Consider the following 23,516-nt stretch of genomic DNA (forward strand, 5'->3'; position numbering starts at 1 on the left):
AAACAAGGTTGCACACTATTTCAACATAATCCTTGTATTTGTTTTAAGCTGTTGCGTTGGATACCAGGAAGTTTCAGCAGCTGTCAGGTATTAATAGCAGGAAAATCACTCAAAAGCTCAAACTCAACAGAAATAATGCATCGAAAAGTCACACCCCTCCTTTATCTAATTAACCAATATTGATGCAGGAAACACAGATGATCACAGATGATGCTGAAATGACTTACTTAATTCTGCCACATAATTAAAAGATTACAGTTTCATGGTGGACTTACACAATCTAATACGTTATTCGAATGGATATAATGACTGGACAATGAACTCATAATAGTTCACTTGTTAACAGAGTTAATTACATGATATATGCAGTGTATGCAAACAAAAGTTAACGTTGCTGTGCCTCTCATGAGATATTCATTATAGTGGGAATACGATCAGTGAGTACGAGAGTGTGACACCCTGAACAAGGAGTTCAATTAAAACAAGCAAAAACAATAAAAGCTGAATTGCCTAATTTTAGTTTCATAGCTGCTGTAAATCATCACATAAAAAGGGCAAAAACAGATGTTGCTTCCACATTTTCAATACTTTCTTCAGATTGTCTCGTCAATTTTACAAGGCCAGTCTCACCTGTGTGACGGCTGAATAAGCTAAAGCAAACTCCAAAGAGTATGTGTTGGTAATATTCCCAGCAGGATCCTGACATGCCCTCCAGTAGTTAAATCAGCAAATCGCCTGAAACCTCTTCTGTTGATTGAAGGATTTAAAGTGTCACCAAAGCTTAACTCCATATGGACTTGTCTGTCATAGGACTGCGGAAGACATTACTGACAGGCAAACACTTAAACAGATAACCGGCTAACACCGCTGTCCAAGCAATCGGTGGGTGTAAATCTGTGCAAATTAAATAAGATGATTCACCTTAAAGTGACTGAAGAGACTAAAGTTATTGGAGAGCTTTCGGTCAATTACATTTCATGCGTTCACATTGTATTTTCATTAGAAGAATCAAAGTCAACGTTGCAGGATGTTAAAGAAACCAAACAGTATCAATAGATTTTAAATTAATGTCTCAGTACTTTGGAAAATGTGCTTATTCAATTTTTGGGGGGTCCAGTTCCATATTTACCATACAAACATGAGAGTGGTATTAATCTTATCATCTAACTTTCAGCAAGATGACAAATAAGTTTATTTCCACAATTTAGGCAAGAGATTTAAGATTTGCTTCAAGATGCTTCAATTATTTGATTCTAGAAAACAATTTCAATGAAAATAATTCAATAACTTTGTCTCGAGCAATGTGATGAATATTAATTAACAACAATATATTGAATTTGAAAAAGCAGACATTTTTGCTGCGGCATTCAGTGCCTCAAATTAGTTCTGTGGCCTTTATTGCTCTTCTGTAATGAAGAAAATAAAGTAACCAAGCAATCAAAACACTGATTAGAGGTGAGAAATAATTCCACCATGCTGTTTTTTTCAAGGTTATAATCGTATTCACGTTAGAATAATTGCAATTAAATGAGATAATTTTGCCACAAGCACAAAAGAACATTACAAACAAAGTTGAGTCCGTCCTCAATGTGCCTTCACACCCTTTTAGGCTTTGAGAGTGAGAGTCTATTGCTCAGACATATTTATCTGGCAAGCAATGACTTAATGTCACATTTTTCAAGTCTTTATAAACCACTCTGGGAACATGAGTGGGCACTAAATGTATCCTCAGGAGACTTGGCGTAGAGGGCAGTTATTTGTGCTGGAACGTAATTTTCCCTTGGCTGCTGACTGTAATTCTGGACATGATTTGTATTGTCATCACTGACCAAGAAATCTCTTGTCTTTGACGTGACACTGCTGGAATGACTGTCACAGTACAGGCCAATAGTTTTAGACAGTGATGTATGAGCAGCTGTAAGCACAGTAAATTCTTCAAATTATTTTTCAAGACCACATCGCGTTGCAGTTTTCTGTGACATATTATGTGTGCTGCCACCATACACCATTCATTATAAGAAGCAATCCCCATAAAGTGTATGAAAGCCAATAAACAGTGGCAGGAAATGTCACACTGATAGAAAACCTCTTCATGAGCCGCTTCGGTTGAAATGGCAGCAATAAAACTGAAGACGCTCACATTTATAGGTATTAGCCTAGCTTATCCGGAGTATTAGCACTATTGGAAGTCAGTTATTGGGTTTAATATCTGGAGTGTATAACACGCTGAGCTTCAGCATCACAGAGTCATTCAGTGCGTGTGTGTGTGTCCATTGCGATTAAATGTGACTGACTCTGCATAATTATCTCTTCCTTTCAAAATGAGCATGCAAATGCACATGTGTTTGCAAAGGATAACAGTGTGGCCTCTCATTTCCTGCCAGCAAAGCCAGCAAAAACGCTAATACAAGCCTTTTCTGTGCCTGTTTGTGGTTAGAAGCCAACCTGCTTGCATCACAGTGAACAGAGTAGCACAGCTACTGTAAGGTTGATCTGGTGGCACTTTTTATTCTGTTATTTGTTTTGGCATAAAATAGCTTTTAACCAGTTATTTCTGACCCCTTTCAGCTTGTGACACCCTCAGGCCATATGCTCCCTTGGAGGGCATCTCCACCTAGGGACCCTGGGCTATAAACAAGCACTTTAAAAACACAAGAACATCTGTTTTGTCCAAATAATAAGTCCAAAAAATGGTAATAATCAGTTTTAATTTAAATATAACGCAGTTAAATACCCCATTATCATTTCATTCTTATATTAATTGAATTAAATAATTGTATAGGTCCATTCCTCCTCCTTATCACAGAGGGAACAATGTACTTCTTTCATGTAATTAAAATATGCAAAGTATGTTGGGACTCTTGCATCTCTGGCCACCAAAATTGCAAAACTTTGTTGCACCCCAAATTGGTGTTAATGATTGTGCTTGCACCCATGTTCAGTAATTAGCAAGACAGAGTGTAACCACAGAGCATCACTGCCAGCTGATTACGGACTGAGAGGCTCGCATGAGTCTGCTTGGTAACCAGAACTTTGGTCTCCATTGAGGGACCCTCTCCCTGTACAGAGGATCTGCCTTATCATGATTTATTCATACAAGCTCCCTGAGTCCCACTTAGGATGTCTACTCATTACTACCCTTTGTATATCGGCTCACTGTAGGCAGCAGTGTGCCACACAGAGTGTGTGCTCATCCCTGACTATGATAAATTTCCCATCTGCAGAGAGGCATCCCAGCTATTGTTTGTGGCATCTCTCTGAAGCCAAGAGCGAATCATGCAGGAGGTTAGAGGTCTGCCAGGAGCGCAGAGAGATGCATCAAAACTGTGCTGAATTATCACAGCCAGCTGATGCTGTAGCATGTGGCTAATCTGGCGACTAGATTGTGCTTGAGAGTCTGATCTTGATGTTATTACCTCATTTTTTTATTTTCCAGATGGCTTTTTTCACTTACATAGATATTTTTTTTCTTCTGCCTTTAAAACAGCTCTTGTAGAGTATCTCATGCAGGACTTAGCCTAAATGTCACCAGTTTAACACCCTAAAATGGATCAACAGAAAGGTGCCCTGATTTTGGGCAGTAGGTATTCCCTCATGAAATCTATCTTTTTTACATGAACTGTGAAGAATGGGGCTACTGTGCAGTCCACTTTTTATTTAAAAAGTGCTTCATATTCCAACAAAAACCTCCACGGGAAACCACTACTTTTATTTTACAGATACTGACAGATTTTGTGCTTGGTCAGACAATCCTAACATTTAACCATCCGGTCTGGTGTTTAAGATCAATATAGTGAAAATTTAATGGAGAGTAAATGTAGAGGGGAGCTCTCCTTAGAATATATGTTTTGTGTTGTCTCCAGTGGTCATTATATTAAACAGTAGATGAACAGGAACCTGTGACCACCCTTTAACACCAAAGGTTGACATGACCAAAAAAGATGTCCAGAGACCAGTTTTGACTCCCCTAAAAAGTCTCTCATGCAAACATTTAGTAGTATTTCACCACTAAATAGGTTTAGTAACAAGAAGAAGCAATGACACATTAAATTAAATATAGATTATTTCATTACTGTCTTGTAGGTGGTACAAAAGATGGTACAATATTGCTGGAGTGCAGTAAAAGTGTAATTTTACTCCTCATTAGTCAGAGCCAGCATGCCTTTATTGTTTGGGATACACTACAGTACAGTAGTGATTTTTATCCCTGTTCAGTTTATAATACTGTTGACTGTTTCAGTCTACACAGTTTTCCGTCTACATGAGCCTACACAAAGTACAAGTTTCATGTGCAAAGTGCTTGAAGGGGACATCACAGGTGATCAGATTTGGTCTCAAACGGCCTCACACTGGAAATAGGATGGATGCAGGCGGTCTTTCTTGGAAAACAGGTTGTGCTCTGGATCAGACATGACACCTATGTCTAAATGACACAAAGCCATCAGTTCAAGAGATAGTTGAAGCCAGCAATGTTACTTTTTCCATGTATAAAAAGGGCAAAAATATAGAGAAACATTTTTGAATGATCTAAAATTTTCTGGAAAATAAATAAATCCAGGAATGTTAGACAGAAAATGTCCAAAAGATTATTTTACAAACATCCTCAGTGAACAAAGCAGGCCATCATTAGCTTCCTAGGTCAAGGATTCATCTCTGACTGCAGACAGAAACAAAGAGCGACTCAGACGGGAAGCAGAATACAAAAGTCGGCAAATGAGATAATCTGTCGAGTCAGTCTAAAGCCTCCTTAACCCAACAATAAACACAGATCTCTCTCTTTCTTCTTCTGCCACAGCATAAAAACTAAATTGCAGTATTTTGACTCCTCTTCATGAAGACTATTTTCAAATAATGATGTATTTCCCCGGAGCAGATACAACTTAATGCATGCCGACTCTCTCTAGGCTTAGAAAAACAGGACGCATGACACTAGCACTGAATCATCTGATTTTAACTTTGCTATGAAATTCATAAAGCTTGTCAGTCCTCCCTAAGACAATGGCTGTGTTGCCAGCAAATATATTAGTTAGGAGTGATGAACGCGCTGTGGTGGCTGTAAATGGATTTTCTGAGCCCTGAGATGAACAGCAACATTTATGTTTTTCACCACCAACAGCACCTAATGATTTGATAAAGTGTTTGCATAATGCTGCAGTCAAACTCATCTGCTGTGGACAATTTGTTTTGTTTTGTTTTTATTTTATCCACCACTGTGACCAAATCTGTTGTAAATCTGCTGCTGCTCTTTTCGGGAATAGAACTATTTAATGAAAATGTGTTACAGTTGTTTATTCAGCTCAGACACAAAAATCAGATGATCTTAAACTGAGAATGAGTTATTCACATTTCTGTCTTTGGCACCGTGAACGCATTATAAATAGCCTCTATTCTTACTACTTACTTACTTACTTTCAACACATATCTTCTTGTCAAGGCTTCAGACAGCTGTGTTGGTATTATTCTATGTTAGCTATTTATTCTGAGTCATTTAAGCAAAAGTTGACACAAAACAACAGGCAGGCCAGCCAAGACTGTAAACCATCACAAACCGACTGTGTGCCTGATGGAAGATACCATCGACACTGTTGGCTCACACATACCTGCACATACGGCACAGAAGGACTATTTCACACTTTTCAAATAGCATTCAGAAAAACAACTTGAAACAAATGTTTAGAGCTTTTTTTTTAATCACCTCTGGTTGTGTGAATGCCGCCTTGCTACTGGCATCTTCTCAGCGATGGGTGTTGTTCATTCATACTGAATGAGACTAAGCTAGAGAATGGGCGCAGGTGGCTTTTGGGACTTTATTAGGAGCATTAGGCTTTCAAGGGAACTCTCCCTCAAGGCCAGGCACATGCATTTTGTGACACAATCAGTTGGAAAATAGTGGAAATACCTCATTCATTTTTCTGGCGAGTGCAAATGTGAAAACCTCTAATAAAATACTCCCTGAGTCTACAAAGTGTACTGTCTGACTGAGCGTGATGAACTGCACTTTTGTCTCTCTCTTGTCAGCAAATTTGATTGCAGAATGGTGAGCTGAGATGAAATGTGTAGTCTCCTGGGATAAGTCTAGTTCTGCAACATCTGTGTGTCCTACAATGATTAATAGTGTACAATATAGCGTATTTTCTGGCTTTGGGTAAAAAGTGAAGTGAGTAATGTCTGAGGGAAAGCCGATGGCTTACATAATGCAGTCTCTGCCATAAAGTCAAGGTGAAGAGGAAGACAATAGGCTAGCAAAATCAATTTGACCTCTTATGTAATAACATTTTAATGTTATGTAATGTCAATTTATCGGACATCGTTTTTTTCCCATGAGGGGCTGTGGGTGGTAGATGGAAGGTGGAACAGTATATGTTTTCGAAGGTTAATTATGGCGAAGGTCACAAGTCTAGAAAGAAGATACTGACTATTTAGTTAGGTTGTGTGTTTTCTAGTTAATTGAACAACAATATGAGGAACAAAAAGTGCAACTTATTACTTAATATGACTTAAATATATTCATTCTTTCTAATAATTGTATTTTCTACAGAACTGTGTAGTTATTATTACTGTGTAGTTACAGTATGATTCAAATGAAATCCCAGAATTTTAAGATAGAGCTGAAAGATGCAACCAGCAAGACCCAAAGCTCAAAGTGTAGCTGCAACATGTGCCCTTCATCACTAATTTCCCCCCCAAAAAAGCGTCAGGTATGGTCAAAAGTGCCCTGTGGAGTTCTGCATACATTTGACTTTAAACTTCATGTTTACTGTGTAGACTTCATGTTTACTTGCAAGCAGTCTTCTTGTTCCCTGTCTTTGTTGACATATTACTTCATTTCCTGGCTGGTTTCCTCCACCTGCAGATCAGCGGACGGCAATGTGTATTGCGTCACTCACATAAATGCATGCATGTGCGAGTGAGCAAAACAAAACAGGGACTTGCTTGTAAAAACTTTGAAACATGTCATCAAGAACTCCACAGGGTACCTTTAACAAACCAGCAGTCTTTCAGAGAATCACCAATATTAGCTCTTTTTCCTCTTTTAGTCTTAATAATTTGGGTCTTCACAGATAAGCTGAGCTTCATAACATGAGCACTGTCTGCAGTTTACTGACACCTGACATTACATTCATTTTCAGTAAAGTTTAGGCCTTATAGTTACCTCTAATACTGCATTTCCAGCAGCATTACTGCCGCGTTACAATCACCACAACCAGAGAGATATGGACATCATCTATTATACACTGCACATAATTCTTAGTAAATAAAATGGTCTGTGTAATGAGCCCTGTATGATATTCTGTCATCATAAGTACTGAATAAGTACTGCTGTGGATAACCATGCTCATCACTGTGTACAGTCAACCCTCTACATTGTGCAGTAACCCTCTTTTCATTGCCATAGTCTTGTGGAAATGTCTTCAGTCGATGTTGTGTTACCGTAGACAGCCCCACACAGAATTTCCATCATCATAAGGTAAAGTCTTTTCTGTAAGATGCCCTGGACGGGGGCAAAAAGCACTGAGTTGTCCAACTGTCCTGACACAAGTCATTGTTGATTTCACTGTTGTAGGGGAAAGACTCTAGGGCTGCAGATAAGACTGTTGCCATGGTCCTGAAGGAGATACCAAGTAAGGCGTCATCAGAAGGGAAGCCCCTCCTCACAGTGACTACCAAGGTGGGCAGAACCATTTCAGAAACCCCCCCGCCCCCTCCCCCCCTTGCCTCCAAGTGGAACGTCCTCCTGTGTTGGTCATACTGAACAATAGCAACGCTTTGACTGTCCTATAACTGACCTCCACTGTCTACTAACTCATAACTTAAACCTAATGACTGTTGTGTCTAACATAGAAGCAACAACGATTCATTTCCAGCTGCTCTATGGGGTATAAAATCCTTCCACATCACTACATTTACACAAACAGTGAGTGATGATCTAATAGAGGCAGCTTCAAATTGCTGCAATTACACGTTACTTTTTATCTTTTCAAATTAGCCTCTCAGTGATTCTTAGTGCTCTTCTAGTTAACATTTATTGTGCATTTAGTATGTATGGGAGGGGGAGATTAACAAGAGGGTCACACAAATGTCCTCTCCCAATTCTAATCAGGTTCAGAAAAACTTTTTACACCTCATAAGCAGCTAATCCTCCGCATAAACAGTGTATGAATGCATTTCCAAAATGCTATGCCACACCGCATGGCATTGATCTATTGATTGAGCTCTCTGTGTACAAAATAGTACAGCAAATTACTGTTTTCCGCTGCTGAGCTTTTCACTTCTCTTTTGCTTTTTAAGTGTGATATCTGGATGGAGTCGGTGCTCCAGGTGCCAATATGAGTTTTCTTGCACTGTGCTTGATTGCTTTTGTACAGTGTATGTGTGTGTGCTGCTGTGTGTGCCCTCGTGTATATCTGTCTGTGTTTTAATAACCTTTAGCATGCTTTTTACTTGTTTGACTTTCTAATATAATGTCTGGTTTGATAAGCTGTCATGGATTTAATTATGCCTCGGCATATTTGCTGACAGGCAGAAGCTGCTGAGTTAACAAGACATGACTTTTAAAAATATATAGTTCATGATTTGTCATTACTTATTTAAAACGGCAAGAAAAAGTCAATAAGAAAAAGGAAGGAAAATAAAAACTTCCCTCTACAACAACTATTGGAGTTAATACATAATATATAAGTGTATGTCAGGTCAACTGTTTATTGCACTTACACCTGAAGCGTTTTCTTCTGGTGCATATATTGAATAGATTAATTCCCTTAAGATGCTGCTGTTTCACAGGAATCAATATTATGGAAACAAAAGGTCAGCCTACGTTACCTGTTTATAACAATTTACCACCTGCAAATACCAATACCTTCCTCCTTCAGAGAACACAGTGGCAGGATTGACTGAAAACAACAAATACATACATGTAGTAAATATGTCCACTTAATTTCACTGTGTCCAATAATGACTGAACTATTAAACAGAACATGAAGCGATGAAAAATCCTCTGGTTCTCAGGAGTTATAGTAATGAGTTCCACGTTTCCATTATCAAACAATGGTTTGTTTGAAATAAACACACGAGGACCTGCTCATGGAGAAATAGCTACCACAACAAAGCCTCAAAAGACTTTCACTGCTATGACTAATAGATGTAATTTATTAATGATGCCATCAAACATTACCATGACTCGGGCTGTCAGGAACCATATTTATCAAATTATTAACATTATGGATTATAATGATTATATAACCACCTACATCTACTCATTGCTATTATCACAAATTATCTATAAAATGTCAATAGATACAACAACCAGTGACTGATGTAACGAGCCAACTAACAAACCACAACCCAGCATACTTTAATTAACCAGCTGACATGATGAAGAATGTAAAATAATGCATTCATGTATAAAGATAATCATTGTTATATTTATTAATAACAGGGTAAATGTGATCTTTTATCTTTACATAGATGACAGATGGCAATGTATTAAATTCCAGGATTTCTGCTGTAGATTATGTATGGTTCCTGGTTATGACAGTAAAACTGTGTTTTCGAAATGAAAAAGCAGTCTCATGTCATCTGACACTAATATAATAAATCACTTTTTGAAGTTGTTGCACATTATTTGCCTGTAAATTTGATCTTTTTTTATACCTTTTAAATAGAGGATATAGAAATTTTTTTTAGGATATGATATATATATATATTATTATATATGATATATATATATATATATTATATATTATATGATATAATATATTATCATATAGTATATATTATATATATATATGTATTTATATATTTATTTATTTTTGTTCTTAATAGATGGTTATTTATTTTTTACATATGTTGTTTTTGTTTGTTTGTATACTGGAGTATTGTAACAAAAAATAGCCTTCAGAAGAGTTTTGATAGCTGAAGAGGCTATTCTTGGAAGTCAATATATCTGAAAACATGACAATTAACAGCAGCTGGGGTCGAATGATTGTTAAGAGCTATAGCAGAAAACAAACCCCAAAAACCAAAATCCTAAAAATCATCACTGCTCAGACCTTCTTGTTGTATGAATGACAAAAACTCTCTTATATGGAAGCACACATGCTGGAGTAAGCAGCAGTTACGAGTCAGCATTGTTTTGCTGAGAGCAGTCAGTAAATATTTTATGACTGAACAAATGCATCAAGAAAAAAAAACAGATTTTTCTTTCTTATCTAAAGTTTTCAATTTCAACCCTGTAGACTTTCAAGTCCTCAAGTCACCTCTTGCCTGAATGTTTTTGCTTGAAACACTTTTTCAGCAAAATAAACACAAAATTGAAATAACTTCGGCATCAAGCTGTTCACTTGACATTGTTTCCGAGTGGCCAAACACAACTCATGCTCGTTGTGCTCTCCAGTGGCTGAGGCTGCAGTTTGAGAGGCATCGTGCCCCAGTTTGATGTCACTTAGCAAGTGGCCGAGGCCGAGTGACAGGCTGTGGCTCCTCACGCCACATGTCAAGTTAAGTCAAGTCTGTTAAGCCCAACATCATCTATACTGAAGAAGACTATAAAGGATAAACTAGTATGTGAATATGGCTCGTAATGCAGCTCATATATAAAGAAATGTATTAATGTATGTAAAATTGTTTTGCTGCTAGAAGGAAAAGGCTGCTGATATTCTATATTCTTCTTATTGTCAACAAATCCCATGAAATGCTAAGTATAATCCAAAACTAACAATGAATTCATTCGACCAGAATTGCCTGTGTAGCCAAAGCCTGATAAGACATCTTCTTTCTGTAGACTTCAGTTGTTGTCCAAATACTATCAATGAGCCATACTGTCATTACAATAAACACGGGCACAGTAGTTTATTTTGAGTCAATACCACATTGTTTAGGTGCCCTGAATACCATACATGTATTAGTCCACAGCTAAAAATAGTCCCCAATAAATAAACTATTTATTCCTGTTTGAGTAACACTTGTGAAAAACAGCAGTGGCCAACTGTTTTAGAAAATGACATTTTTTAAACAATAAACTTTATATTTGTGACCTGTTTTTAAAGATTTGCATATTCAGAAGGGCATTAATGTGCCAGAGACAGAGCAGGGAAACTGGAAAGTATTGACAAATTAAGTATTGATTTGTTGGTTTTGGTCTTTTCATTTGTTTTCTGGATAGAAAAGAGTAAAAAACACAACAGCAAAACATTTTGTCTTGGCTATTCTTTTTCCTCAACTGAATTTCAAATTTTGCAGCCTAAGGACGAATCATGTCAAATCATTATGATGAGTCAGAATACCCAACTAACTGAACTCCTGTATGCAGGCCCATGGGAGTACACGCAGCAGTTCATTGCCGCCCTCAACACAGCTTCAGCACAACTGTAATGCCCAAACAACCTCCTGCATTACAGAGAAGATATACCAACATATCAGGATCAAGAAAACGCAATTCACCATTAAAAACATGTTATATTTCCTGATCACTACATCCTCTACATGTGAACTGAAAGAAGCTGGCAATTATTTGCTCCCTCCCATAGCCTCCAGGTGTTGTAACTTCCATGCTTTGATATTTTTTAATCCACCTTTCCCTTTATATAGTTTTTCATCCTCTACACCTCCTCCTGTCCTCACCTCAACCTGCCCGCCTTCAAAGCTCTGACAAGTTTAACTGGCACACCCTTAACAGGAACTTCTAAGAGATCTCTTGGAGTGATGCCCAAGTGGCACAATTAGCTGAGATTTTCCATTACATAATTTTCTAGATTACTCCTTAAAGCACTTGTAAACAAAGTGCCAAAGTGCTTTGCATACAAGAAGAGCAAAAAGGTAAGTAAAATGGTGCCCTCCCTGTAGTGAGTGTAATGGGCAAGCAGCTCAGAAAGCTGCTCTCTTGGGTGAAGAGTGAACCTATAATTGGCCTTTGCAGGCAACCTACTACCTGACGCATCTCCCCAGATGAATGCGGTAGATCCTTTGTCCCCATTTTCTGGATGATTAGAAGAGGAAAATGCAGATCATCGTCTCAAAACCATTATTTAAAATTGGCCCCAATGGCAATCACAGGAAGTGACTTGTAGAACATCTACAACAATCATGTCTGCATTGCAGATAGCTCTGCAATGATGTACAGCTACATCATTTTGATCCCAGCAGTTCTGACTGAACTTTCAGGCGTATCTGCTCGAAACTGACTCAAAATATAAATCACACTGACAGTTCTGGCATTATTAAACGAGACCAACAGTGATTATAAGTCACTCTGTCAGACGGTCATTTTGAAATAGTCAACAGTTGTGCTACTCGGATACGGCAATGATTTCTGCTAAATGCTTATGTTATTATGCAAACATGCTCACAAAGACAAGACAAACATGCTAATGTATTATGTTTACCATGTTCACCATATTAGTTTAGTGTTTTGCCATGCTAACATTTGTTGATTGGCACTACAAGTCTTTAGGAATTAGGAAATCTCGTGTTTTTTGCAGGTATTTGATTCTAATTAAGTATTGGATGAAATTACATTTTCAACGTGAATGTATGTCTAACAAATGTTGATATATTTTACAAAAAAACAACAACACACAACCTCAGCACAAGTCAGGAGATCACCAGCTTTTTGTGGTTAACCATCCAAAAGTTGATGAGCTACGCAGAACTAAAGAACAAAACAAGATGACAAGATGTGTCACTCAGTTTTTAAAGCAAAGATTGCGATAGCAGAGAGTCTACTTTCACAATCATCACTGAGTGAATTAAGAGCCAGGCTGGTTACAGTTAATCACAAATTAATATTCTTGTTTCACAACTAAACGTCATGTCATATTTTCAGAGCAATGCTGCCAACTTTCAGCAGAAGATGACTCAGCAGGGCTCTGAGCCGAGATTCTGTCAGCATCTCTCATTATTGTTAGGACTATTTAATGAAATAAATGTATCACTTGAAGATTATGGTATGCTATAAATGTCCAGCACGTTGCTCCCTTTGACAGCACTGACCTTCAGTCAATCAGTCACAACATCAAAAACAGTGACTGCAGGGAAGGCTTCAGCCTGCATCCAGAGGACGTTTTTTATTGCTCAAGAAAACAGAGTGGAGAAATCCAAGGTCATCTATCGTTAGGGGAATTTGTTACACAGACTACAGGGCATTTATCAGGCCACCTCTGTTTAATGCGGATAGTAACTCTCGGATGTTCCCAATAGATGTTTTGCAGGCATCATTAAAATTGTTATTCACAGATGTTTCTCGGGTTATCATCCACTCAGCCACTGTAAGCATGTGCATTTATGAATGTCATTTACATTGTTAAGAGATTCTCTCCCTCCAGTCTCCAAGTCCCATGTCTCCACTGACAGCACACTATATCTATGGAGCTCAGCTGGCATTCATGTTGAATGGACCAGTCTGCTAAGAAGCTGTATGAATGGAGATACAATAGACAAATGTATTTCTTACAAAGGGAAATATTATATTTTATATACAAGGCTCAAGACTATGTCAAAACTATACTACAGTAATATATTCAAGAGCAAATTAATGTGTTAGAAACTTACAGTAACATCTTCTGTGGGCTTAAAAAAGTCCTTGCTAAGATAAGTTATTTAATTACCAGCAATTACTCATTTGTAATGCATGCTTGTAAGGAAGCCTAAATGACACAAATGGATGATTTACAGATAGACTAATAAACTCATAACTTCTTGTTAAATCATTATTCCAAAGACGTACTGTAGGGGACACAGGAAACTACTGAGTAACATTCGACTAGGACTTAAAGAATATCTATTTACATCATTGATTGATTTAGTCTTCAAGTGAATTTTCTCGAAGCAGCAGTCCGAAAACAAAGATATTCAATTTACAACGACATCAAACTGAGAGAAAGGCATGCAATTGGAGAAACTCAAACCAAATTATGTTGTGATTTTTGCTCAATAAATGACTCAGTTCAAATTAAAAATGTTCCAGGTAATGTCAATCCAGCTAATTACTTAACTGACTAACTATTTCAGATTATCTATTTCATCTGATTATCTAGACGAGTAGCAGATCTCCTACCTGCATGAGAAAAAAAAGCCAATTTTCCATAAACATGAAACAGTGAGCTAGACCACTATACCCTCCTCCCACCAACAACAAACAGACATGGGCTAAAAGCGAAGAACTGTTTTGATGTGGGAAATAATAATGGAAAGGAAAGATGAATGCTGCAGTTTTCGTTTTTCTAAATGACAAGCAGAACTCCTCTCCTCTCCCTGCCAGGGTTTAGTCTGTCAGTTTAATAATTCCTACCTATATTTTAGGTGCTATTTTAATCAGGTAGTGTTTCAGCTTAGAAAAATAAGTTTAAAAAAATGCAATTAAAGCAGCAGACGCCATTTGAGAGGATTCATTTCTTCCATTAAAGGCCAACGTTTGAGTGGTTATTATTTCAGGACATTTTGAAGCCAAGTTGAAGTGAGACATCTACTTCTTTCACAACAATAACAACTGTAACTGAGTCAACGGTGGCTCCGCTTTCACACAGACTCAATTACACTTTTCCCGAACAAGCACAATGTAAATCACTGAAAAAACTCGACCTTTGAAAACAAGTCTACCCCTGTGTATTCTCATCCTATGATTTGTCGCTGTAGTCCAAAATTGGAGGAAAATGCATGGGCTGGCAGCAGCAGAGGATGAAATCAGGTTACTTCACACTGTGAGACTTCACATGAACCAAAGCTTTTTTTCTGACAACAGAACTGCACAAACTCTAATTACCTGTGCTGGGTCAGCGTTCTTGCAGCACAAACTTTCCCTCCAAAAAGTAATGACCCCTTCTTCTGGATATAATTTATATAGTTTTTATTTTTTATTTTTTAGGTTTTCTGTCTGCAGCAAAAGTTGGTGCTTCTTTCTTTTGTGTCTTAAATTCTTATTTATAGTTGTCATCGCATTTCTTCATTTTGCTCATCTTATTATTAACTGCCAAGTAAAGAAACATTTCTATTCAAATATGCATGAAGCAAAATTCATAATATCGACCTCATCATGATATTTTGTTTTTTTCTTTTGGCTTAACTCAAATGTTCATAAAAGCATACCAGACCAATTTAACTGACTCCAAACATAAGTAACACCACCATGTGGGATAACATGCTCTACCTTTCTTTGTCTGTGGATGACCTTTTGACAAACTAGAGTAACATACATACATCCAGTTGCCAGTTCATTAGTAATACAACAGTCCTGAAATAAATAATAGTAGTAAGCAGTGCAATACAATAAATGAAACTGTTTTAAAGGGGAGTTGATTCAACTTTACAGTCATTTTAGAGGCTGCAGATTGTGAAGCTTTTGAAGTGCATTATTTGATACCGACAGGTGTTTCTATTCATGTACACCTGAATATTTGCTTATAGCCCAGATAGTATGTAAAACAAAATGATGCTTTGTGGTAATTTCTGTTTTTCAGTTTGTGGCAAAGAGAAGGGAACAGTCAAGGTATACTGCGATAAGAAAGCGTTAGTGCAGCAATAAGTGTTGTGACAATTCTTAAAGCGGTAGATCAAGCATGACTAGTTATTAGTAGTGCTAGGAGAGGAGGTACTCGCTGAACAGCTGGGTCTTCAGGAGTTTTTTAAAGGTAGAGAGGCACGCCCCTGATCTGGTAGGAACTGGTAGTGCATTCCACCAACGGGGAACAACAGACGAGAAAAGTCTGGATTGCCTTAAATGAACAGGTGGGAGAACCAAGTGTCGTTCACTGGAGGAGCGCAATGGTCGTGAGGTAACATATGCCATATGTATAAGGGCGTTCAACCGGAGACAACTTTGTAGTCAAGCATTAGTGATTTGAATTTGATGCAGGCTGCAATAAAGGAAAGGGTTTTCACATCAGTTAACGTATTGGGTTTTAGTGAGGCCAAAAGAAATGAATATTTCAAAGAAGGAAACTTAACATCATTTACACAGCAGTGGGATCTGTGTGCCCCCAAACACTGAGGGACAAAGGCCAATGGCATTGTTAAATACTCTAATGACACAGTAATAATATAGGATGGATACACTAGACATCTACAATGCAATGAAAACACCATTCAGCACCTTTCACATGAAACATATGGCAGGCTGTGTGCAGTCCATTCTTGCTTGGTAATTAAACTTTTAGCACCTTCATTAAAATTCTGCATGCGAGCGCAGCCTGGAGAGCAACAATAGCAAATGTCATGTTTCCTTACTGCCAGCATTATACGCTGCACAGGCTGACACAGTGGTGGTGGTGGATTACCCTTCCTACAGGATAAAACTGGTTTTCACCTCCAAATTATGAAGCATTGGTTGGCAAACTGTAGCCAGCTGCACCTGGAGCATCGGGCTACAGGGTACCAATAATGAATTTGATGTAACCTATTCTGCAGCTGCATTGGCAGGACTGCAAATTTGTTCATCATAGGCAAGGTGATTAGCATTTTCATGGTTTGGAGGGTGAGATGAGCAATAATTGTTTAGCAATTATTTTTTGGGACACATCCATTTGTTTCTCCCAGCTCATCTCGGTGGTTCACTCAGCGGTGGACTCATTCGATGAGAATACATGCACTGTAGTAATCTGGTCATCTTTTAGTAATCTGATTACTTAAATATAATGTAAATCAGAGTTTATTAAATTGTGTACAATGACCCACTGTGACCTCAGACTTCTTGTTAATGTGCAGTCACACCAGATTTCACTCTCCATTCATTTCTGATGAACAGAGGAGAGAAGTATCCGCTTCAAGTCACAAGTCAAACCCGCCTGAACACAATCTGATTGATATTCCTCTTTAATGTCCAGCCAGCTTGAAAGATATTAATGGATGGCAAAATAAAGCAAGCAGCGGAGAAGAAGAGATGCTGTTTGACTGTAGTAAAGACAAGGACGGTGACAGAGGTTAATAAAAATAAAGTGTTTGGTAGGAAGTTTGTTTACAACCCCACCTGTCCCGCCTGCAAGAAAAACCTTTGCCAAGGTGAATTCTGATTTGATCACACTTTTTACCATCCTTATTGGTTAATGTAGTTTGGTAATTTCAGCAGGGCTATGCCCAATTTCACTCTGAGAAGAACTCTAATCAGCAGTTAAAACATCTAAATGGGTGTGCCATATTCAAACACATACACATACACTGTATTTTCTCTCACTATACAGCCTGTCCTCTCAGTGCACCATCAGTCTAAATACTCAAGGGAGAAAGCAGTTCTGCAGGCATCACATCTAACACATTTTAAAAGCCAATTTGGTTTAAAAAATATGGTTGGGGGTTTTGGGAGACATCTCATTGCAGATCAGCTGTATAGTATTTAAAGACAGATTTTGCAGTAATCAGGTTATTACAGTGCCATGTAAAAACAATCTCCAATTTCCTGCTTGACACTGATTATTTCCAGTTATCATGTGTTGTTGCGTTGTGTGTGCACAAAAACATGGAAATGTGATCGCGTGATGAAGCTGATTCTTGAAAAAAAAGGCCAAACATCAGCTTGAAAGAGAAGCTGGCTACCCTTCAAAAGTAAAAGTCCCGCACTAATGCAGCAATACAACCATATGCTAGCTGTCATCACTGGCAGGAGTAGCTACTAGGCATCAGTTTGCAAAAAGCAGCAAGTGGGCCTGACTCAAAATATACAGTACACGAGTGAATGCAGTAAACAGAGTGTACAGTAGGATCTCTGTTACAGGTTAAAACTTCACATAAACACAACCACAGTACAAACTCTTAGAACAAAAATGGCTGCAACATCTCCAACATCTGAGTGGATCAACACACATTTGAATCACTTCAGTGTATCTATGTCAAGATGCTGTGAATAAATCATGTGCTGCCAAGGAGCACAAATGTGCACACACGGACAAGTTAAAACTCTGTTGCAATGAAGGTATCTGTCAGTATACGGACTCTGCTGTCATCTGTATCATGAACACAGGGCTGAACTTCACTTAATGGAAACATAGCAGGGACTCTTGTAGACATTGTGCTCAGAGTTTCATGCTGAGTGAGAGTCTGATCGGTCTTGTCTGTTTGCCCTTACAGCTGGTGAGTGAGCAACAAGAGAGCCGCCCGCTTCTGAGCCCTTCCATCGACGATTTCCTCTGCGAGACCAAGTGTGATGGGCTTTCCCGCCCAGTGACTTCCAACACAGCTGGTACAGTACAGTTATTTTTTGGTCTGTCATCTGTCTAACTGATGACACACAAAACCAGTACTACAAGTCTTGTAGTGTTGTTAATGTGCTGTTTAAGATGCCCTTTAAGCATTAAGGTCATGTCAGAAGAAATACATGGAATACAAATGTACAACTAGTCTGAAGTATATAGAAGAAAAACTCTCTGATACCAACAAATGAGAGACTTGACAAGACACATTGGATGCTGCCTCCTGTTGACATGTTTTATCAACCAATAAGAAATGTGTCTGTTAAATCAACGTCATACCCAGGATGACTCACAGTTACTAGCAGCACAAAGAGTATATTTTTGGAGATTTACATGCAAACTGCCTGCACAATAATTCACTCTACCATATCCTGTATCCAAAGTACACAGTTAAACAGGATTTGTCCTGCCATTTATATGCTCAATCTAAAAATGGATCAACAATGCAATACAAATGGTAATTACCTAAGAGACTGTCTGTATGCCAGCCACTGAGTGTCTATGCACTCTCGGTTCAGCAAAGGGCCACAAGTTGGAATTAAACCTGGGCTGTTGCAGACTTAAACGACTTCAGCCTTGGATCTACAGGGGCACCCAAACGATATCTGATTTTGATGACTTGGCCTTTGACATTTGACACTTACAGTTAGGTTTCCATCCAAATGTAGTACAGATTTTAACTGAATTTCCAAAAAATCCTCAAAAGAATGTGAATTAATCTCCATATTTCAGCTATTTCCGCTCTGTTTATGTGCAAGGTGAAAACGTGCATATGTGGAATTTAACTTCTGCATTCTGCCAGTGATAAACTAAAAATCAGCTAGGTCAAAATGGGTGTTAAAAATTCAATGTTCTGACTTTAACAGATGTCAGATGCCATCTTGGTTTCCACATGGATGGGACCTTGATCACTGAGCTGTGCCGTCTTTTCAATGACAAATTGCAGAACGAGATTTTGTAGCTGACGTGTCATCTTTAAACTGGTCAGTGACTGTGCTGATTCAGTGTGTGATGTATGGGGGTCTGTTGTGGGAAATTATCCACCTTCTGCTGTCCAAATGCCTCCTGCTGCTCCCGCTGACAGTGACATAGGCCTATACTAAAATTGGTCATTCCCTAAAATGGTGAAATCCTGTCAGAAATTTGGTCTTTGTGTCATGTTGTAAAGGTATGTGCCATCAAAGGGTTTTGATATTTTTCACGCCCTCTACATGTTTACATAGGTTTCTTCTAGCTGTTTAGATTTCCTCCCACAGTGTAAAGAAAGGCAGGTGAAGTGTATTTTAGGACTGTCAATCTGTTTTCACACTGTGATAGACTGAATAACACTCAACAGGAATTAGCCAGCAAAGAAAATCAATAATAAATGATAATTACCAGCTCAAATATTGAGCTAATGTTAATGTGCACAAGATCTACACCATGTTGTGTCCTTGCAGGCTGTTTAACGTGTGTCTGATTTTGTGGTTGGTGACTATTTTTGTCAGTTGATGTAATTTTAAAAAAAAATCCATCATAAATTATAAATTGGTTACATGGGTATCTGGGGCTTGGAAACACACTAGTCAAATAAATATCTATGTACATTTTCAATTTGAGTAAAAAGAAAAAGGCTGTGAACTAATTTAATCAGCTTATTGCTAATGTTGAGACAAAATATCACTGAGAAGAGACAGTGTAGTGTCCTCCCACTCTTGTTAGGATGTCCATCACTACTCATTTCCAGATGACTCACTGCATAAAATCCTCTCTCCTCAATACTCACACTCAAAAATCTGTTTTCCTTTTGTCAGCAGGTTCAATAGTGGCAGGAATACAAAGGTTCTCATCTTTGAACTTATCACAACTGTTTGCTTCAGATTTCAGTGATCAATTTAAGATCTCTTCTCTCTCTAACTTATCTTTTGCTAAAAGTGTAAATGTAAATGTTGTCTTACTAGAAAACATCCATTGCATTGATATCTACACCCTTCCCTGAACAGTGATTGCCTATTATTGGCTTAGGAGCCGTAATGGTAAGCTCTGAATTTGAGTTTCTGAGCACCCAGTCCTGGGCAGTATTGTTACTGCAAAAGTGATAAGCAACAAATTTTGCGACATATTAAGAACATCAGGGAAAAGGCAAAAAATATATTCAAACAAAAAATTATATTGTAATTCATTCCTAATGCTTTCTGCCAACACCACTAGGGCATCTCCCTCTCCTCTTTGTGTCATGCTCACAGGCATCAGTAGGTTTGGTGTGGTGGGCAGACAGGTTCTTTTACTTTTCTACCTCTGGATCTCTGGATTAGGATGTTTCTACATATGTAAATGATTCAAGTCAATGATTTGTTTGGCTATATATTTCTCTATCCACATTTTAAGTGGCTTAGGGTGATCTCTGCCCTCACTCCAACCAACATAACCACTAAGCTTTATGCAAATGAACATTATGATGTCACCATGCAAATGTGTGCAAATAAGTGGATGATGTCGTCAGGCGACTTATGAAGCTCGTAGTAGCTGCTTGTATTGGAAAGTAGTTGGCAACACTGCAAGGATCGAATTGTTTCAATAATTCTGAGCAGGAAAAGTGGCAGTTATTAATGCAAACTGTATGTGTGTCATATTGTGACTGGCTTAGTAAATAGTAGTTAGTCCTCAGGCAATCAATTAATACTCAGGCACACACTGCAATGTGAGCAATCAGAATGTTTTTGCATGGCATTTGTGGCATCAGGATAAGTCCCCAAATGTCATGCTAAAAACGTAATTTGGGTCTTTACTGCTTTCAGAAGCTAAAATGTGAAAGTAAAGACAGTATAAAATATCACCAAAACATGGAAGGGGATAAAATCGTAGTTTTATTATACATTTGATAACATATTAGTATTCCTCGGAATAAACAGCATACAAAGAGAGGATTAAAAAAGGAGGAGTGCAAAGTACATTTTCCTCTGAAAATCAGTGGCCCCGCAGGAAAACATGTGAACCGCCTCCACAGCTGTACTAGTTAAACTCCTGTGAGGCTTTCTTAGTGACTCACTAATACTTCTGATACACCATCTGATGGGTTTGACTCTCTCTCTGATGGGTTGTATTAGTATGCCATTCCCCCTCTAACTACCACATATTTTCTATCTTCATTATGTTGTAAGCTGTAACGACTATAGTAAAATGCTCAATGGTCACATGGATTTGCTCTGTGGTGGCCAATGGACCAATGATGAGCTTATCATTATCCATTAGATAACTATACAATATACAAGCATCCAGTTAAAATATTCAGTTAATGAGGTAAACTTACTTGTCTGTATAATTGTCTTCCCGGTCTCATCATTTCAAGTAGACTCAGGGGTGCCAAAACATTTTTGACATCATTGCCTTTTCATGAACAGCTTGTGTTACTTTTTGATGCTGAAAACTCTTCAGGCAACCTTCCCCACGAGTGTGTCTCCCTTGATTTGTAATTGTACTTGTCATCTAAAGAGCACAAGGCATGGAAGACAAGCGTACTCTCTAATTACGCAGAGATTTCAGTCAACAAATGCTCTCAGTTGGTTGTCGTGAAACAGCAGCACGCCAGTTATGCAGTCATATGTCTGAGTTCACATTGCACAAAAGACAGTCAGGGTCCTCGGAAATGAGCGAGAAAACTTTGTAGGTTCCTCAAATAACCATTGTTGAAAAACACTTTTCTTAATGGGGTTATCAACCATTTATTTCATGATGTGTTGTGTCTACAAAGTTTTTTTTTTTTTAAATACAGTAGTAATGACCACAATGATTATAAATTCTCAAATTATTGCATGTTAACATGGAAACTTCCAGCAACAAAATAAGAGAAAATGTTACAGAGAATTAGAAAACCTTGTAGTAAAGATTCCTAATTCTGGGTGACACCCTGTTTGGTTGTTTTATTAATTCATTTTCAATCGCAACAACACAACTGGCAACAACAGCCAACAACAGGACATAATGTTGATTTGACTCAAACCACAACAAATCAAATTACTAACACAGAAAAAAAATCAATAAACAAGATGTGAAAGAAAATTGGGAAGGAAGCGGTGCGTGATTGATTTACAATGAAAGGCATAGTAGATACAAAAGGAAAGAAAGAATTCCTCAAATAAAACCTTTTTCTTAGTTTAATAAAACTTGGCTAACATGTCTCAGGGTCTGTAGCCATAAAGCTGGACAGCAACACAGACAAAAGTTGAGTCTCTTGACAGAAGGCTCTGTCCTTCTTTGCTGCTCTACCAACCTGAGATTGATCTGGTCTTGGTCTGCAGTATATTTAGATTCTCTAAAAAGAGCAGCAGCAATTTTTTTAGATGTCCACCCAGGAGGCAATACCTTAACGGCTTAAGTATCCCTGACAGCTCAGTTTGCTGTGTCGGAAAATGTGTGGATCAAAATCAAAGCTTCACACAGTACAATGAGTGAAACCTGTCTTTCTATCTTATCACAAAGAGAAAGTAAAGTTTCCAAAATAATATACCACTTGAAGTGAACAACCTTGACATAACCATGAAATTCAAGCAGAACTATTGAGATTTAATGATTTTATGACCTTAAATCTTAAAGGGCTTTAAGGCAACAAAAGAATAAAGACTAAGAGATTCAAACAGTGTTTCTTTCTAGCAATAAAAGGCAGTCCAAGAATCTATAATGTAATACTGCAATTTTACTCAATTATAAATCATAAATCAAAGAAAAATGGCATGTTTTAATAGTCAAATTGTGCACACACGCAGCTGATTTGCAATCATCATTTGCATGCATTAATGTCCTTTGTGTTTGTGGAAGAAGTGAGCCTGTTGAGTGCACATTTATGCAATGCCTCTGTAAAAAGAGAAAGGCTAACTCCTGTCATGTCTCGCACAGTTCTGTCATCAACACTGGACCTTCTGGATCTCAGTGAACCTGGCGAAAGGAGGAACAGCAAAGACAGGCGAAGTCCCCTGTCATCTCAGGGCAACGGCCAGAGGAATAACCCTCACAGGAAGAAGACGGATGAGACAGAGCTGATCCAAGTGGAAGTTGAACATACAGGACCAAGCATGAGAACCCCAGAGAGGGCGTCACTAGACTCGGGTAGGAGAACATGCAATTTAAGGGTCCTGTTACAAGGAAACACCGTGAGAAAGCACTTAATCTTGTACACCTGAGATTCCTGCATTTAGGGCTGAGTATGAAATGTGTCTGTACCATCAAGACTTTTTGCTCATTTGTATTTTATTCATGGAGAGTTCTTGCATAGCTGCCTGTGTTTAGATACAATTTAATATTTTATAGGTTTGGATTCTTTTGTTCAATGAATGTGTTTTGTAGAAAAACTTATTTACATCTCTCAGTAAG

The 23,516-nt window shown here is 38.1% G+C and overlaps 1 protein-coding gene across 1 annotated transcript in view; it reads left to right on the top strand.

Annotated features, from left to right (window-relative positions):
• The window catches only part of pex5la (peroxisomal biogenesis factor 5-like a), an 85,776-nt gene that overhangs the window by 31,733 nt on the left and 30,527 nt on the right, over nucleotides 1–23,516 (top strand). The window contains exons 2-4 of the mRNA XM_019258890.2: nucleotides 7,565–7,669; nucleotides 18,049–18,160; nucleotides 23,043–23,252. Coding sequence (XP_019114435.1) covers nucleotides 7,565–7,669; nucleotides 18,049–18,160; nucleotides 23,043–23,252 — 427 coding nt within the window. The remainder of the gene's footprint in view (nucleotides 1–7,564; nucleotides 7,670–18,048; nucleotides 18,161–23,042; nucleotides 23,253–23,516) is intronic.

Source organism: Larimichthys crocea, chromosome XVII (genome assembly GCF_000972845.2).
Source record: "Larimichthys crocea isolate SSNF chromosome XVII, L_crocea_2.0, whole genome shotgun sequence".
In the NCBI taxonomy this organism is placed as follows: domain Eukaryota; kingdom Metazoa; phylum Chordata; class Actinopteri; family Sciaenidae; genus Larimichthys; species Larimichthys crocea.